The 19,579-nt window shown below is 48.1% G+C and overlaps 1 protein-coding gene across 1 annotated transcript in view; it reads right to left on the reverse strand.

Moving 5' to 3' along the window:
* Positions 1-16,647: 16,647 nt before the first annotated feature.
* The window catches only part of NUDT14 (nudix hydrolase 14), a 45,976-nt gene continuing 43,044 nt past the window's right edge, over positions 16,648-19,579 (reverse strand). The window contains exon 5 of the mRNA XM_008637259.2: positions 16,648-18,677. Coding sequence (XP_008635481.2) covers positions 18,437-18,677 — 241 coding nt within the window. The 3' untranslated portion in view covers positions 16,648-18,436. The remainder of the gene's footprint in view (positions 18,678-19,579) is intronic.

The following is a 19,579-nucleotide window of genomic DNA, read 5'->3' on the forward strand; positions in this document are numbered from 1 at the left end:
GCACTGGTACTTTGGGAACTATGCTTTTTGGGAAATGGTGTCCCTTGCCAGGGGTAGAGAAGCAATAGGGAATTTGGCATAGGCAATTGGGTAAAGCTTTGGGTGCCCCATCAAAAAATCAGGCCCTTGTGTGCCCTCTGATAGCATCAGTGAGACCAGGCAGCTGTACCTCATGCACGGCTTAATTTCACACAGGAGACCATGCCAGAGACTTTAAAGAAGCAGCTGCCCCCTAATTCCAAAAATCACCCAGACTTCTGAGAAAACTCATCTCTTCCAGCCTGCACAGCAAACAAATTGTTGCTCTTTCTGCTGACAACAAGCCATAAATTATCCTGTTATAAAAGGGAACAGCAGCCAGAGGAGCTGTGCTCCAGCCAGCTAGCAGGCATTTTGTTTTAGCAGGGAAGGGCAAACCCCTTGTGTTTAAGGGAGATGCCTCCCAGTTTACCCAAGGTGCCCAGCAGCCTGCTTGCTTCTATAGGTTCCTTCAGTAAAGGTCACATAGATGGCTTGGGAATAATGCATTCCCCCAGCTCATGTCAGGCGGATGGAGCTGAAAGTCTCTCAGGACTGGTTGTCTCCTGCATGTTTATTTTATTCAGTGGTATCATGTCAGTGTGTCTGCCTAAATATAGCTTCTGTGAAGAGCATTTCTAAGTTTCCTGTTACAGTTTCACTCGCAGTTACCTTACAGTAAATGGAGGAAAATCAATGTAATCTCAATTACACACCGCCTCTAAATGTGCCTTGCTGGAAATTCTGCCCAAATTGATTCTCCTCTCATGGAAACTGCCCATCCTCTCTTCCTTTCTCTCTCTTTATCCCTCCTTTTTGTTGTAATAAACCACAATTTTATAATTTAAAACCCCCTCACTCTCCTTTCTGTCATGTGCCCTGCAGATAAGGCTTTCACAGGAACTGACAGTGCAGAAACCATGGAGTCCCTGGACAGAGTTGCAACTGCGAAGTTGGGATTAATTGACTCTGTGGCATTAGGACATGACAATTTCAGCAGCTTCAACAGAGTAAACTGAGAAGAAGGGTCAAATTCAAGGTAATCTCTGAACAGCAAACATAAGCCTAGAGATCCCTTCTTTTGTCTTTTGCAGACAAGACGATCCTAGAAGTAGCAAGAAAATGATTGATTTAAAAATTTATTCTCTTTGCTGTGGTGCTTAAATACAGCTCATTCACCCATCCCTAGTGTCTTCCAGTAACACGTATCCACAGATACACAGAAAAGCTACTATTATCAAATCCCTGCAGTGTCAGTGTCAGCCGGTCACCAGTAAACAATCACAGCTATAAAATGATCCAACAGATGTTATGCTAGAGATGAGTAGTCCAAAATAGAAAGTCTAAAAATATATCTCCAGGGCCAAATTGCACCCTCTTTTTTATGCTGTGCTCTGCCATTTTTGGCCCACAGTTGGCACTTTGATTCCAAACGGAGGTAGTCCCACAGCCACCAGCACACCCTAGGATGGGACAGGATGGGGGGATGTTGTCATGTGGGGTCCTGATTGCAGTGACCACTCACAGACTAGTCATTATCCTAAAAAAGTTTATTTTTATATTATTATTATTATTATTATTGTTATTATTGTTATTATTTACCCATCAAATATCCCTGTAATCCAACACCAGGGGCATTGCTGATTGAAACAGACTCACAGAAATGATGCACACTCACATGCATTTTTAAAAACTCAGACCTGAGGTAGGATTTACTATCCAGCAGGGTTGTATTGATACGTGCAAAAAGCAAAGCACCAAAGCCTCAGCTGCTGCAGGAAAGTGGAGTAGGGTTATGGCAGAGAGAGATCAAGCCACAATACAGGATAACACCACTGTGCTGTCCAACCCAAGATGGGGCTGGGGCTGGGGCTGGGTGTTCTGCACTCCCATCATGGCTCCCCAGTTCCTCAGTCCAGCAGGGATGTTTCATCAGGAGATTTTGGTTTTATCTTTCTTTCATGTGCCGAGACTGAGCCAAAAGGAGAGCACAGATCCCTCAGGGGCTGAGCAGCTGCTTTGCATTACAATGCCTATTAAAGCCCAGAGATAAATGCAGGGTTATTCTCCGCTCTTTTGAAAGGAGGGGTCTAGAAGATGTGTCAGCAACATCCTCTCTGCAGAGAAGGGTGTTATGGCCAGGAGGACCCCACAGACCTGTCACCATCAGGTCTTAGGGAGCTTGTTCCTACAAGCAAGGAGCAGATGACACCAGTCATTTTGGCCTATCTGGGTACTATCTTGGGCTCTGATCCTATCAGACCTTGTAAGCCAAACAAGACAAGGCCGCAGCAGCAGCTGGCTGGGAGATTTCCAGGAAAAAGAAGCGAGCAAGCAGCCTTTTCAAATCTGACCCTCTGCTCAGTTCAGGGCCCCTGCAAGGAGACTGGGACATGAGGCAGGATGGGGCATTGTAGCCTCAAATGCGAGGTCACTTCAAAGACCCCACTCCCAGCCAGCTCCGTGACACGGCCTGGGCAGCAGGCTGCATTTCCCAGCTCTCATTTTGAAAGAGTTTCTTTGGCTCTTCAAACGTTGTGTGTTTAGCTTGGGTCACCATTGAATGGAAGTGGATGGGCACAACACAGTCCCTAAGCAGAAATGGAACTTGCCCAGCCAGAAAGGGCGTATGGGATCAGAGGAAGGTCGAAAAGTAGAAAAGCTCCTGGGAGAGTGTAATATGTTCTACTCTCACCCCTGAAGGCAAGTGACTACCTGCTTATACAAGAAACAGCCACGGGTGGAGAAGCCCTGGCAGCTTCCATCAGTGCCAGCTTCGGGGGCAGGAGGGGTGATCCAAAGGACACAGAGAGGTAGCACAGGGGGTTTCCCAGTGCCCAGGGATGGGTCTGGCTGCCCCTCCACTCTGCTTGGCAGGACTGGTGTTCAATGGGCCTGACCCACCAGGCACACTGCTCATGCCAGCGTGGCACAGCCGTCAGCCATGCGCCCATGGGGCAGCTGCACTGTGCTAGCTTACACTGAGAACGCCAATGGGATGGGCTGAAAGGAGCTCTGCATGCTCATCCTTCCACACCGGGAGTCTGTTTGCTGCCTCTCTTGGCTGTTGCAGGGTGGTCAGAGAGGAGCCCTTCTGGCTTGCCCTGCGTGCTCGGACTGCTGGGTGAACTGCCCTGCGAGCTGCCCTACAGACCGCCGCACCGACTGCGGGGCCAGCTGCTGGGCCATGTGCCACGCTCGATTTCCCATCAGCCCAATTCCTTACCATTTGCCCGCTAGCCGTTTGCCCGGTTTCTGTCCGGTTTTGCCCTCTCGCCGCTCCCCGGGGCGTTTGAATCTCCCTCGGGTGCTCCCGGCACCGCCCCCTCCTCGCCTGGTCCGCGGCTGGCCCTGCCGGGGCCCGGGGCTGTTCCCGGCTTGGGGAACCCCCGGTACAGCTCGGTCTAACCCTCACCCCCACACTTACCTCAGCCACCGACCGAGATTGTCACTGCTGTTCCTCCCTCACTGTAGTGGTGCAAAGACAACTCCCACATCCCCAGCGAGATGGGGATGAGATGGGATGAGATGAAGGCCAGGGGCTTAGCAGCTGTCTGCAGGCATTGCTCCAGAAAGTGCTGATTTCTCATTTCACAGCTTGAACAGACAATTTGATGTGATCACAGAATCCCCCCCCTTTCCCACTGCCCTTCCCTGGTGGGCGAACAGTGCTTGTGCCAGCTCAGATTCAGTGACTGAGCCATGGGACACCACCTCCCTGTGGCATTTACAGGAGCTACCAAAGACGTGGAGGTGACTTTGCAATGGAAACCAAACGAGGTGTTTTCTGGAAGGGTCCTGGCTTAGTTCCAGGACAGGCAATGGCCCTTTGGTTCTGCCTGGCACAAGCTCTACATGAACTCTCCCTGCGCAAAGGACAGTGGATAGTGGGCTTTGGCTGCCCGCATGCCTCATCCAGCTGGGGCACCTAGTATAAGCCAGGATGCTCATATTTCTTGGTGAAAGAAAATAATAAAACCAGAGCAAGTAAGGGATGCCCAGCCTGTGTTTATTTTCTCCTGACGTGCTCACACATCTCCAGTTTTTCACAGATTAATTCTTACTCCCTCTGTTGTGGCTTTTTTCAATTTCACAGAGACTTGAAGCAGAACTCATTTACACTAGAAAGAATGTTTCTTGCTTCAGCTTCCCGACATGGGTTAAAATCAATAACATTAAAGTTTATTTTAAACACTTTAGTTTAGCAAAGCAATTTTCTCAGCATTCCAGCCTGCTGTCAGTTTTTTCACTGCTATTTGCAATGCATTAGGTGTATTAAAGGAGTGTTTCACAATCCCATCTGCTTTCAAAGACCTTTCTAACAAACCCTGCAATGAGGACATAATTCATGTGATGACCTTGGCCAAAAACAAACACAGGCCCCAAGGTGCAGCATGTGCAGAGGGGTTGATACACTCACTGTTTTTTTGTTATAAAAGAGGTTTTATGTGTCACTGTCTTGCCAAAGCTGGCTGGCCTTGTGTATACCCAGCAGCATCACTGCTGCTGGCCAGGGAGCTATTCCTTTGGCTCATTTGGAAGTCTTGAAATACATTTTATGGTTTTAAATAGACCCCATAGCTGGGGAAATGCCCATGAGCTGATGTTTGCAAATACATGATGCCATTACCTCGCCAGCAGAACAAACGTGTGTGCCATATTGTTCAACAGCAGAACTTAAAAGGGATGATCGGACATTTTTGTGAGCGAGAAGGGGTTGGAGGAGGCAAGGTGGGTGTATAAATCTGCCACAGATGACACAGCTCTGCAGGTAGGTCCCCTAAGGAGAGGACAGTTGGGTTTTCTGTGCTGCAGGCCTGTCTGACTGGCACAGACCAGGCTTTAAGCAGCTGATCTGGAGCAGCTGCAGACTCAGCTGCTGTCATGGAGCACTGAGCCTTACATGGACCAGGCTTTGACATTTCCCCCCACTTCTGAAAACCAGGTCACCTCTCAGGTGCTGGCAGTGGCATTAAAAGTCTAATTTTAGGCTCCTGGCTGCAGGAAGCATCCCTGTAAATGCTCAGTTTCTCTGCCAGGCTTCTGTAGGCTGGAGTGGAAATTGGCATCAGAAAGGCTTTACTGTTTGCATCCTGAATGGAAACAAGAAAAAAAGACTCAGGAAGACCGTCTGGACAGAGTTAGCTCTGAGAGGGCAACATGAGCAGTAGAGAAAGAATTAGTTATTTAGTTTTTCAGCACAGTTTTAGGGCCCAGCTTGTGACTTTTCCCATCTTTCCACCCTCCCCATATGAGCTGCTGGCAGCTGCAGGCTGCCACCACACTGACTGTCCCTTGGAGTCCCTGCAATGAGCCCTGCTCAGCACCAGTTACATGTAGAAACAAAACTGGACCAGAAGGTAACTGTGAGCAGCTTGAGATGCTGTCGGCTCTGTTGTGCCATCTCACATCTGCTGCACACGGGAAGGGAGATGGGGACTGCAGAAAAGTTGGCATTTTGTGGAAGGAAGTGGGAGCAGGAAGGGATGGTGGAGGCTTCAAGGAAGGAGGAGACTGGATACTTGCCACCCTGTCCCCATGGTTCCACACACATAACTGATACTCTGGGATGACCCCTGGGTTATCTGGGGATGCAGATTAGCTAAGGAATTGTTTGAAAGGACAGTTCTTTTACAGTGGAGTGAATTATCTGAGATGCAGGCTATATGCACGAAAACACAGTACTTGGAGCTCCTCAATGCAAAGCATTGTGATGTGATAGTGAGATACATATTATAGGGCCTTAAATCATGTCTACAGCACTGATTACGAATTCACATAGTCCTGTCTCAGCATGCACCAGGATCAGAGTCAGACCTGGAAAGGATTCTTTGAGGATGGACTATTCAAGTGCTCCAAATTCCTGCTCAGTCTCTGGGAGAGGATACTGATTAAGTGCTACCTTGGTTTCCCCAGCCTTTCATCTTGGAGAAAGCCTGTGTCACTTGCAGAGAAAGTCTTGCAGATATTTGGGGCACACCAGTTACATCCAGCCACTGCTACCCTCCTAACACAGGAGTACAGACACAGGCCAGCTGGCAGAGAGCCAAATCCTGGCCCCACAAAAACTTGTGAATTGTCTGGCATAGGCCAGGGTTTCACCAGGCCAGGCACTGGTCAGAGAAATGGATTTTCCGGTGTCTGGAGGAACAAGGAGGTTTTCCATGTCTCTTTGTTCTGGGTCTCTCGTGCCCATTTACCAGGCAGAATCTGCTGTACTGTTAACTACAGCACTAACTGCCCTCCAGCTGCTTATTCCACATTTTACAGGATCTGGACTGCTCCTGCATTTGCTCTCACTCAGGGTCTTGAGCCCTTCCAAGGTTTCTGGAGGATGAAACTGCAACTGAGCTACCTGGTGTGAATGGGTGGGCTGGTTTCAGGGGATTTTATTTTTTAATATTGTCTTTATATTTAAGTGGCAATATTAAACTTTTGCTGTAAGTTCTGGTCCAATATATCATACCCAAGTGTGAAACCTCTGAGGCAACCACTCTGACAGAGGATCCAGAGACAGCTGGTAAGGAAGGTGCTTTAGGCACATGGAGAGAAGTTAAACATCCATCCTGATCCCTCCTCTGTGTAAGCCAATACAGACCCTGCACTGGGATTGCCCTCAGCAGCTGTGTTTTCCAGGCCATATTTCTAAAGGAGAGAAAAACACTCAAATCTGTGACTTAAGGGCAAAAACTCTTCACCTCCTCAAGCCTCTCTGAAAAAAACTTTAAATGGTGTGAGGCCCAGTGCTGCTAATGATGGTCTTTTTAAATGAGCCTTACTTAAAGAAGCCCCAGTTGGTTCTCTGAAGATGACTTCAGATAGGGGAGCTAATTACTTTGCAATCCCCAGCTGTGAATATCAAACACTGGAAAAAGCTTCTTGTTTTACCCAACTCTGCAACTCTACAGAGGAAATAATGGCCATGCACTGCTCAAGCCTCAAGCCAGGGCTGCTGATAAGCAGCGGCAGCAATAGGCAGGCAGACAACATCTTGAGGAGCCTCAGGGCAGGACTGCACTGGCAGCAACCACTGACAGATGCTGGAGACATTCTCCTGAGCGGAAAAAAGGTCCTGCAGGGACCTCAGAGACAGGTATGGCTCTGGAGGGAGGGAAGAGTAGTTTCTCTTCACATTTCTATCCTCATGTCCTTTTTCTTGTGGGGTCTGTGGCCAGAAGTCCTGGAAACACTGCGAGTGCTCATTTTACTCAATAGCAGATCTGGATTTTGGTGTTGACAGTTCTTAGTAAGCTGTTGCACCCGGAGCTGTGCCAAAACAATCAAGGCAAAGAAAAGTCATTCTATCTTTCTGTGTAGAGTAAGTCAACAGAGACCCTTCTCTGGAAACAACAGAGCTGTATTTATTTGCATCCAACCTGTTTTGGCCCTGATTTGGCAAATAAAACCATGTAATTTCCATCAGCGAGTAGCTGAAAATTCCCCTCTGCTTTCAGAGACCTTTTGAAGTGGCGATGCCTCATATTTCCTGAAAGGATTAAACCACAATTCTCTATTATTACAGAGTGGGATACCTGGACTTCTTTAGGTGGTGGCAGAAAAAGGTTATATATAGTTTGAAGTGATCAGAAATGCAACTGTGATTCCTAAGGTCACACACTTGCTGGAGTCAAAGGTGTGGGGACAAGGCTGCACCTGGCTCAGGCTCCTCAGGCTGATGCCACTGAACCTCTGGCCATGCCTGTGTGGGCTGGGGGGATTCGCCAGCCCCGTGGTTGCCCCAGCCTGGGCACCTCCATCCTGCAGGAGCCACCCTGGCATATTCTTCCCTGTGAGAGTGGTGAGGCACTGGCACAGGTTGCCAGGAAAGTCTGTGGATGCCATATCCCTGGAATTGATAGGATAGGGCTTGGAGCAGCTTGATCTAGAGGAAGGTGTCCCTGTCCATGGCAGGGGGTTGGAACTGGCTGATCGTGAAGGTCCCTTCCAACACAAACCATTCTAGGATCCTATGATGATATGAGGATAGAGAAAAGGTTTTCATGCTGGACACTTACGGAGTTATGATCCTTTCTGGGGCCCTCAGAGGTGGGGGGTGCTCTGTTTTGTGCTGTGGCACAAGTCCATCTCCTCCTGGGCACTGCAGAGTGATGATGACAGAGCTGTGTGCCTCCAAGCACTTCCTCCCATCCCTGCTTGAGCAGAACTGACCCTTTGGGATGCTGTGTCTTCTTCTGTAATGGTTTCCATCAGTGCTGAAAAGCAGCTTTTCAATGAATTCAGTGCAAAAATGTCCCCATAGATGGGTACCAACACACAACTCCCTGGGGAAAACACCTTCCCGAGAAAGAGCCTTGGTTTAGTTGTGTTACAGAAAAGCTCCCACTGATGGCTGTGAGCAAAATTAAGAGCTTTTGGCTCATGCATCTATAATTAGACTGAGCAGAAGGCAAAATATTCCGTTATGACAACTTCAGAGTTGAAAGAAATACGTCTGAGCAGATGTTGATTTGCAGGATAAACAAATTAATTCAATTCAATTTAGCCCCCTCTACTGTTACAGTCCTTTGTTCCTCGATTTAAAGTGTCAAATCCAGGGCTCATGCTGCATGCATGACAAAAAACACATGCCAGGACAGGCACATAAATCTGCAAATAGAAAATATATCCAGGATCCTTGAGGTCTGCTGTATTCCCATATCATCCCTTAACCTTCAGGACCTCGGCTGTTACCCAGGGCTGGTGTTCCACAAACACACACTTGATTTACAAAGCTTTTGCAGCTTGCCAGTGGAAGGATTGGCTCTGATGCCGGGACCTCTAAGATTCCAGGGCTGCACTAGGTTGGTCATTAGGTTGGAGACAGAGCCTCCCAGTCTCCATATTTTCAGGTGAAAACAATGTCCCTTGTAAAAGGCTGTTTGGTGGCTTGATGATGGGAGGGAGTCAAGCATGGGGTTGGCATTGAGTCCCTCCCTGGACGTCCATCTGTCCTCACCCGGGATGGCACAATCCTTTGGAATGGGACCTTTCTTGAAGCTCTGGAGAAGTCCAAGTCCATGCTGGGTGTCAGTGCAAATCGCTTGAGAATAAGCTTGGTTGGAGACAAACAAGCAAACAAACAAACGAGGAGTCAAATGCTCTTTCTGAAAAGCTGAGCTGGGGTTTAAAGGGCTTTACTTCCTTCATAGGTCTTGGAGAGGTCTGTGGCTTCTCTGACTTCCAAGTTTAGACTGAGATATAATTCAGCCCTTTTAATACCTGAAAGGCATTGAGTCTTCTTAGTCCAAAGGAGCAGATAAGCAGCTTTCTGAGTACTCAAACTCAGGCTGGTTTTATTGCTTTTGTAGCATTAGCACAATATCCTTTCTGTGCTTAATAATGTGTTTTGTAGCCTAGCAGGAATATCAGTGTACACAGAGGCTTGGAACAATTGTCTAATATTTTTATTGTTTGGCAGCAGAAACTTTTCACTTTTCAGAAATTTTAGGAGAATTTATTGGATCTAGAGCACCTGTGATCTGTGCACAAATGGCTGGTGGGAGGGCTGAGCACTGCATCAGTTTAATGACCTGAAATACTGTTGAGCTGCTCCATATTGGATGCTGCTGTGTGGGATTTGACATCTCCAGGTGGCACAAAGAGGCAGGCACTCTTCCTTGTATCTCAGAACAACCCAGCTGTCCCAAAACTAGTTAAAGGGAAGGAAATGGTTCCTAACCTGCACAGATGGCTCCTGTTAACTCCTGTCTCACCCCTATGGCTCAGTCTGGAGTTTCACAGCAGTGTGTGCTGCTTCCTGGCAAAACTAGAGGGGCTGAGAAATGGCCCAAGCTGCCTTTGATTGCTGTCCTGCAGACAAGAGCTTTGCTTTTGTTTTGAAGTACAAATAGGATGGATGTTTGCAGCTGGAGCATGGCTGTAGCAGTAGGGAATGTCACAAGGCATCAGACTACTGCCCCAACAGCCTTGTGGGCTTTTCCCAGGCACTGAAGGCTTCCTCATGCCATGGAAGTCTTGGCTGGAGATGGGTCCTGAACCCCTTTGAAACATCTACAGTGGTCCTGCCTAGCTCCAGGCTCCCCTGCTCCCAGGGGCTCAGCAGTCTCTACTTTTCTTGAAGAGACAAAACAAACTCTTATTCCACATAAAAGATCTAAATATAGTACCTGAGGAAAAAAGTTCCTCTTTTTTGTATCAAGTGAAAATGCTCTGTGTAAAATCTGCAGTGCTCTCTGCACATTCTGGATGTGCTTTATGAAGCCAGTGAGGCAAAACCAGCCCTGGGAGCATCATCCCTGCAATGCCAAACCACCACTCTCAGCTTCCACCTTGTTCAGAAACAGGACCTTACAGAACAATATTTTGTAAGCAAACAACTTCAGTCCATAAAATTGAGTCATTTTTTAAAATGTTAGCCTAGTTGCATTCCATGTTTCCGTCTCCCTGCTCAGACACAGGTGACAGAAGAAACACTGGGAGGAATTCATCACCCTGCAAGTGGCAGAGCTCATGGTCCAGCTCTGTGGGTTGCTTGTGTTGCAGCTCCATAGGCTTTCCCTCTCCAGTAGCATTGTTAAACTCATCCTGGAGCAACTATCCCATCCAAGAGGTGGAGGTGCCACGGTGAGCAGTAGCCAGAGCCCTTGCACTTGCAGGCAGGTTGCATAAGCCTTGTTTCTCTGGAAAAGCAGCTAAAAATAGCCAGGGGGGATGTGCCACAGGCTGCAGGCTCCTGCTGCCAGGTTTGTTTTATATTGCAGCAGCTCTGGGACTCAGTCCCAGGCCACGCACCATGCCTGGAACCAGCGCTGGGGATTCGGGGGGGGGGGGGCTGGGCTGCCACGAGCCAGCACCACAGCTGGGCTGGGGCCACAGGAGTGCCCTGTGCTCTTCCCTCTGCCCTCGGAGCCACGGTCCTCACTGGGAGCCTGCCCACCTCCTGTGGGACCCCATTCCCCAACCCACACCAAGAGCTGCTCAGGAGGATCATTAACGAGGAGGATGGAGGTGGTCTCAGTTTCTTTATCCCTTGTAAGAGGGTTTGCACTATAAGGTGATACCTTACTCCAGAGCAGCCTGGTCAAGTGGAAATCAACACTAGCTAAGTAAATGCTGATCATCCTGCTTAGAGACTTGAATTAAAAAGCTTTGCCAATCAGCCTTGATTGATAGAAAAAGGACAGGGCATTAGGATCAGTCATGAGGCTTTAGAAGGCAAGACATTCTCTTCAATCTTTTTGTTTCTCCATTTATTAACCAGGAACAGACCTGTATCATTAACAGCAGAATATTTACACATTGCTTTTGCCAGTGAGAAAAAACACATGTACATATTAGAGCCCACCTAGGAGCTAAATCCTGTGCTAGAGAGAGCTGTCACTCTGCTGTGATCAATAAACCCGTTAGCCCTCGCTCAGTGCCTTGGCTCCCAGAGAGCCCCTGCAATCAGATCTGATTATGGTGATGTATTGGTGTGATTTTGGCTGTGCTCATCTGAGAGGCTGGGATCAGGCTGCGTGGAAAAGCAATAAAACAAAGAAAAAATTGTAGTAAAAAAATTACCCCGAACAAGGACATTAGAGGCAAAATAAAGCCATTGGAAAAATGAAGCTGGCAGCATGACTGGGAAGATGCAGCAGGCGAGAACATTGGGTACAAAGCTGGTACCTGGCTTGGCTGTGCTCTGCTCTGGCTCTGGGCAGCCCAAAAGCTGCTCAGCGTGATGCTGCTGCTGCAGATGGGACAGTCTCCACCCTTACAAAATCAGATGGTCGGGGATGTAAAGGGTGGTGGCTGCTTTGAAGGCCAGCCTGAGGCTGTGCAATGTTCATACACATCCCACACCAGCCTAACCCTGTTCCCTTTTTTCCCTGGCAGCCTGTTGCAAACTCCTCTCCCCGCTCTCTAAGATACTGCATAAATATCAGACAAAAGGTTGCTCACTGCAGCAAATGGGATTTTCTCAAGCATTTCCATGACTAAGCACAAACCTTGAATGTGATTTTGGCTGCTTTGCCCTGATGCTGGCCCCTCAACTACCCCAAAAATGACAGGAAGAGATGGGACAGATCCTGATGCCAGTCCCAAAGACCAAGGAGATTTGTTTTGGAAGGTCCCAGCTCTGGTGGCTGCATTCAGGCCCTGCAGGCTCAGGGCTCCCCTGTGCTGCTGACACCCTGCTAACCTGCCACAGTGGGAGCAACTGGGCTGCCAACCCACCCTGGGGCTCCCACATGATTGATAGCAGAAGAGCAGTGGGGCTGGCAAGAGGATGAGCAGCTGATGGATTGCTGTAACTCAAGCCTTCACACCCCTGCTGCAGCTCCAGCTCTGGGGTCAGCAGTGCTTGGGCTGTGGCACAAACCCAGCCAGGCCAGCGAGTTTCCACTGAGAGCCTGCTGAAACTCGGAATCTGGGGAGCAGCAAAACCCAAGTTTTGCCTCTGGGGAGACCCATGGGGAGTGCTGAAGTCCTCCTGAAGTCTCTCACTCTCATAGTGACAAGAAAAGAGGCACTGGAGAGAGCATGGCGTGGGTTTGCAATAACTCTGGTTTTGTTGTCCTGATTTTATTGCAAAAGGAGGACAACCAAATGCCAGGGTGGGAGCGGGGTAGCCTGAAGGACCAAAGGAAGGAGGTTACAAAAGGAGTGTGTGGGTTATCCGGTGTGAGTGCATTCCGGCGGGGCCAGGCGGGCCAGCAGCCGGGGCCCCTCGCACAAACCCTGGGGAGCTGTTTGCACAGCACCCGCCACTCGCCCCCAGAACATTTCTTAAATTGTTTCTAGCACTCTCAAGAGCATGATTGTGCCTTGAACAGTTATTTTAGCAATTGCTGCATGAGCAAGTGTTACCCCAACAGCCCCTCCCCACAAAACAGGGCAGGGCTCTGGAGGGACCCACACGCTGGGCAGGAGATTGAGGCACCTTTTATTTACCGCCACCTCCACTGGCCAGGCACATTGGAAACCCGATTAGTGACCCTGGTCCCAAAGCTGTCCTCATCCCCAGGCCCATGGGAGCAGCTGGAGCTCTGGAGGGGACTGGCAGGCCGGAGCACAGAGATTTTCATGGCCCCAGCCCCTGCCTGCAGCCCCTGGGGGGACTTCAGAGGAGGTGGCTGGGCTGTGCCACAGACAGAGCACAGCATCATCTGTGCCCACCATCACCTCTTGAGGACTTTGGAAAAGGCCAGTGCTGTGCCAGACACCCCAAAGCACTGGGGTAAGGCTCATCAGACATGTTTCCATGGCACCTTGGGCCAGGTGAGATGTCCTTCTGGGGTTATTGTCAGGGGTATTAACAAACCGATCTTTTTTTTCCAAGCCTCTCTCCGCAAGTCCCAGGCAACAGGGTTAAAACCAGGCTGTGTTCATTGCATCATGGACATGCACTCGGATGGCATCATTTCGAGGGGTCACTCTCACAGGTGGGGCTTCAACCCCAGGGGTTTCCCACACACAACAGCATTTTGCTGTCATAAAAGGATCAAATCATGGCTATCTTACTGTTGAATGCTCTACCCATCAACCCATACCCTGAGAACTGACGCACAGGTGGGCACAGGAGGAGCCCAGGGATTTTTCTGTTAACGAGGCTGGGGCATGAGGGCCACTGTTAATGATGATGGTTGACAGACACTCCCACATTGCCCATTCCCAACCCATTTTCCTCGTAACCAAGGGTCCAAAAGGGGTTTCTCTGAGCGTCACTGCTTTTGAATGTTTTATTAGAGACTGAAGCCAGCACAGGATATGGAGCACTTCAGCAGCAGAGCAATACTGCGCGTGGTTGGCAGGGTTTAATATGTATCCAATTGTATTTCCAATTACGAGAAATGCACTGAAGCCAGTCCTGAGGCAGGCCAGAGAGCTCCAAGAGCCACAAATCTGGGCCATTTAGCTGCTATGAATTCTCCTCTCTTCCCTCATGATTCATCTCGAGAGCATTTAAGTCCTCGTAAAAATGCATTGCCAATTAAAAAGTGAGAGTGGCTCTGAAGGATTAGACAAATTGAGAAGTACCTTTTGTAGCAGGGTGGGATTCGAGCATCTTTTTTTTTTTGTTCGTATCTAGCAAAATCTTGCATGACCCAGGGGGAATGAAAACTCCTGCTTAAAACCTACTTCAAAGTCCATGGCATCCTTCCTTAAATTAAAGTCAAGTCTGGACTGGGGCTGGGGTCTCAGAGCTCCACCTTAATGCTGTGCTGTGTGAGATGTGGCATCCCAAAGCAAAGCAAGCAAAACCCTTTTTGGAGAGGCTGAGCCCAAATAGGGGCTCAATTGCAAATCGTTGGTACCTGATGCCAGGACCACTGGGCAGCTCCTGGGGGAGCAGAACCGGGAACCTGCTGTATCATAGAATCATTGTGCTGGAAGAGACCTTAAAGATCACCTGATTCCAACCCCCCTGCCATGGGCAGGGACAGCTCCCCTCTGATCAGGTTGCTCTCGTCCCCTGTCCCTGCTCAGGCAGCAGCACTGCCCTGCCTGTTGCCTCCACTCCGGCGCAGCCACCAAGACAGAAGCTGCAAATCCATCCTGTGTGCACAGGCCTTGCTCTGATCCCCCTGAAGCCTCTCCGAGCTTCAGGCGGTGGCTCCCAACAGCTTCAAACAACCGCATTAATCTGTGACAGCCTCCCCTGCCAGAGCGCGGGGAGCACAGCAGGGGCGGCCCAGACAGACTTTTATGGCCACAAAGGCCACGTCGCACCTGCTGACGGTTGTGAATAGACTTGCAGACAGCACCAGGTGTGCCATTGCAACAGATTGCACAACTGGGTGTGCCTTTCATCTATGTATAGAGCCCCGGCGAGGGGATGGAGCGTGCTCGGCAATTGTCCTAATTTAGCAAAAACCCTATTTGTCCAGCGGGCCGCCCTGCGCGGTCGGCACGTGTATTTCAGGAGCAATTATCTCGGTTGCCCTTGGCCTGGCCCCGGCCCTGGCCCTGCGGGGAGTCGGGAGCGCTGCTTTTATGGCTGGCAGCGAGGGATGGTAATGAGGGAGGGGGAAAGGCGAGCGGCCGCCTGCCAGGGAGCGCTTCCAGCGGCGCGGGAGCATCCCCGCGCCCAGGGAATCCCGCACCCCACGAACCCCACAGGGTCATTCAGCTCGCTTATTTACACTGGCAGCCTTTTGGAGAAGAGGTTTTAATCATATCACTGCTCTTGAGAGCTGGGAGTAGTTCAGGGCTTGCAGCCACTTCACAAATAGGGTCGCAAAGAGCAGTAACAGACGAGGTCCATGGACTTGCGAGGTGCTGGTGCCTTCTCTTATGCCACCCGATAGTGAGCCCGACAGCGACACTGCATTGAAGATTTTATCATTCCAGGCTTCATTAGAAGTCTTGAGTCATAACTTCAGGTTCATTAGATTATTTCTACATCTCAAAGTCAAATCGTAAAGAAGGCAGAGATTCTAAGACTTGTGTTATAAATGTGGACCACTCAATTGTACTCAATAAAAGATGCTGATCTCATGGGGATGGTGGGATGAGATCAGATCAGAGTTCTGCAGGCTGGAGCCAGTATTAATTAGCAGCAAATGAGGACCGTGCTTTATGCTAACTGCCCACCCTCCATGGATGTATGCGTGGTGGCACATCCAAAGGATTCATCTAAAACGCAGATGTGGTTTCAAGATTCCATTAGAAGAACTTTTTTCCTGCCTGGCTTGGCCGATGTATATTGGATTTGCTCTACTTATGATCCCTGACATGAGCCCTGATGAGTGAAGTGACATCTGAATTGTTCCAGCTTTATTTTTATAAATATGAATCATCTACAGTTTTGGAAAAAAACCCCCCCAACATGGTAAAGCCCTTTGTCCCACATTTTCAAGCCTTCATAATTGCTTATAAAAACTCCCACCAAAATCAACATGGAAGAAATAGAAGGTTGAAGACACATTTATATCTAGTATTACAAATTCAAACACCAGATCCCCCACTGCTTTATGCACAGCTTTCACTATACTACTGTTTCTGTGGAAAAGTCCCAAACTGTGGAAGAAAATTAAAGTAGTCCGATGACTGTTCTGCGTGTTTGAGAATTGCACGCTGCGAGGATGGTGAGGCAGAGCACAGGGATGGAATCCAGCACCCCTTGGAGTGTAAAGGCCTCAGAGCCACGGCATCCCCCAGGATTTTGTTGGTGTGTGCCCAGTAGACCCCTGGGGAGGAGCAGACTGGGAGGTGGGGACAATGCTTCTTGTCTGGCTGCCGAGATCATGGACAAGCCCAGCTCATGCCACTGCCCCCCATCATCATTATCCACGGGTATCAACTGCCTAAAAGCACTCTGAAGCCTGTAGGTTGCATTGGTGAGGTCACCTCAGAGCAAGCAGAGCACTGATGCCACCCTGCCATCCCTGTGGAGTCCCTCCCCACACTCCCTCCACACCACCACACATCCCCCTCTTCCCACACCGTGACCTCCAGCTCACACCCCACCCCTGAGAAGCCTCTGCTGCTGCTCTGGTGGCGGTGGCTCCTCGGTGTCACCCTGCACAGCCCCAGCAGACACCTCCTGCAAGTCCCCCACCCTGGTGAGCGATGGGGAACAGCCTCCTGCTGACCAGCAGCAGGAGCTGGGGCCAGATTTTGGCAAGCCTGGAACTGCCCTTGAGGAAGTTTGGTAACGTTAAGAGGCACAGTCACAGCACCTTGAAGGGGGCAAAATATTTTATTTTTCCCAATTACTGCATTATACAGAGAAAAGGCTTTTGACATGTATGCCCACACATTTATTAGCTTGACTCTAACAGATAACAAGCTGCTGTGTGACCAGTAATTTTGACGGAATCGAATAGAAACTTTGGTAACTACAGCCTGGAATAAAAGGCATTATTTATTCTATGGACTGTAGTAGTCCATAAAGGCCTCAGCAGCAATCAGGACACACTGTACTAGACAGAGCAGTGGAGACCCCACCTTAAAACACCTTCCAATGTAAATACATCAGACAGACAGAATTTATTTGCTTCTCACAATAACTCAGCCCTTGACTCACCATGGACCAGGCCCAGCTCAACACAGCTGTGTCTGAACTTTCACAAAGTCTGGCTCCACAGACAGAGGCTTTCCAAGGACCTTTCCTCCCTATTAGTAGGAGAACCAGCAAGCAGCAATTCTAAAAGCTTTTTTTAAAACCCTGTTTCATTTATACACCTATTTAGATATGCAGTGCTTTAAAATCAGCCACTGGACACCATCAGACACCTCTGCTGCACTTATTCCAGCTGTTAAGTTCAAGTTTGCATATTTGCAGTCCTCTTCTAAACACACTTAGCACCTCAGTACTCTTGGAGGCACATATAATGGGGGCATGTTGATTAAGTCAGTGAATAACATAACCCAGTGCATAATTAAATTGGCAGACTTGATTCCCTTTCATTCATGCTCTCAATAGTTTCACATGACAAACAGTCCACATCCAAACTATGCTGATAGAACAAGTACTATACGTCCTAATTAGACCACTTTATTAAATCAAATTGTGTTGCTCAGTACATCTGTGCAGGTTGCACAGGCTTCCATGTAAACTGCATAAATCATGATAAAATCACAATAAAGCACTTCCAATTATTAGATTCCATGAAGTGTTATCAGAGGGGTAAGTCCCATTACTCCCATTTGGGTGATAAGGAAACTTAGACCACAGAAAACCTCAGAGAAATCCCTTGTGTTAGTCACCTCATAGTCAAATTAAAAGAATTCGGCCTCTCTGGTCCTGCTCTAGAGGACAAAGTTTGATCTGATTTATCAAGTATTGCCCATAAAGCAAAAAAGAAGCATGTGTTCCAGCAGAAGCCCCCATCCTTCACCCCTCCATCACCATCACTGCTGCCCAGCATTGTAATGGCAACAAACAGGAGCACATAATCTTACAGCTGCTCCATTGTCAAAGTGACATGTTAGCAGAAGGATTTACAGACCTGTTTGCTTATAAAATAAAGGTTTGCATGTTCAGAAATGCAAACGCCTCCTCTGCACAGGAGCCACACACCACAGAAAGCTGTTCTCTGAAAGCTGTGCTGAACTCAGGAACATTGATAAGGTATCTGTGGATGTTAAGGTTTGCTGCTTTCTTCAAAAAAATGTCAAAAATCACAATGAACACACAGTTGCTAGTACGTACAGACTAGGCTCCTGAGGCAGCTGCACTGAGGGCCTGGGCAGCTCTTCAACACAGTGCTGTGAAAAAGGAGAACTGGACACACTCCCTTAACCTTTGCACAAGAATCAACATTTGCCTCTCCAAGTGTTCCCAGTGATGCCAGTAAGTGTTTTGTTAATAATCGAAATTGTGTAAAGATTTTAACTCAGATTTTACTTCCAAATTTATTTAAAGAAAGATTTGCTCTGTGAGAAGTTGAATTGATTGAGGCAGGCAGATTTACAGCTTTCTGCATGCACAGTACCAGCAGAAAAGCTTTCCTTTAATCATGGTGCTTTACTTTTTGGGTAGTTTAGGTGCTATGTTGTTGTGGAACCACATGAAGCTGAAGATGACACCCATTGTCTTCGGGAAAGTCTCATCATAAGCAAACTGCATGGATTCTTCTAAAGGTATTTCCACAACTTCAATCAACTCTCCTTCTTCTGGCTGGCCTCCTCCTCCACTGGTTCTCATCTGGTCATTTACTTCTGCATAAAACAATGTCTGCCTAGAACCTGTCAAACCAACTCCAGACCTAGAAAAAAGCAGAGAGAAAACACTGTTTTAGATAGCCAGAAGGCATCAAGGAGCTAGGAATGGAACCCCGGGTCCTTAATGTGCAAGACAGAAATTGATTGAGACAGAATTATTGAGACAGAAAATGATTGCAACTTTCATGCAGAAATACCAACACTTTTGAATACAGTTCCACATAAAATGGATCCATCTTCAAAGATATTCTGCAGCTTTGGAAAAATGCGAGTTTGGGAGAAAATACAAAAAGAAAAAAGGTTTTGTATTGGTGAACTGTTGTTCTACATACACTGAAGTCAACAGAAGTTCTTTCAGCTGACCTCAGGGAGAGCAGAAGTGCAGGATGACTCACAGAGATGCACAAACAACAGGAAGAAGCTCCCCAGTGTATCTCTGTGCTTTCGTGCTACATTTGTTTGCTTGTTTTTACACAAATATTTAGATTTTTTACTCTTAAGAGGATTATGTCCATTCACAGCTGGAGTCCTCCACTCATGGACTGGATAGGTAAAGAAGAGAAAGGCAGTCTGAGACTCGCTCTCTATCCTTCCTGAACTTTAGCCTTGACCCAAATGGACCACTGTAAGCACGCACATGTCCAAAGTAATTCAGTCTCCCTGCTAAATTTGCTCCAGTGGATTTAGTTGAGGATATTTCAGATTATGTAGTCTTTCTTCAGCTAGACCGCTTGCTGTGTATTATACTTCTTATTTGTTAATCCTCTATTTCCTTAGGACTATTTAATTTAGGTATTATTAAATAAGGGATAAGTACATAATCCACTCATTTAGTCCTTCCAAGAAAATATTCACATTGTAATCGCAATTTCTTCATTTCACATGATTACAGGCGATTTTTCACATTAAATCTGGATCCAAAGTTCACTGAAACTATGAATGAGGC

This window comes from Corvus brachyrhynchos, unplaced genomic scaffold (genome assembly GCF_000691975.1).
Source record: "Corvus brachyrhynchos isolate BGI_N302 unplaced genomic scaffold, ASM69197v1 scaffold245, whole genome shotgun sequence".
Lineage (NCBI taxonomy): Eukaryota > Metazoa > Chordata > Aves > Passeriformes > Corvidae > Corvus > Corvus brachyrhynchos.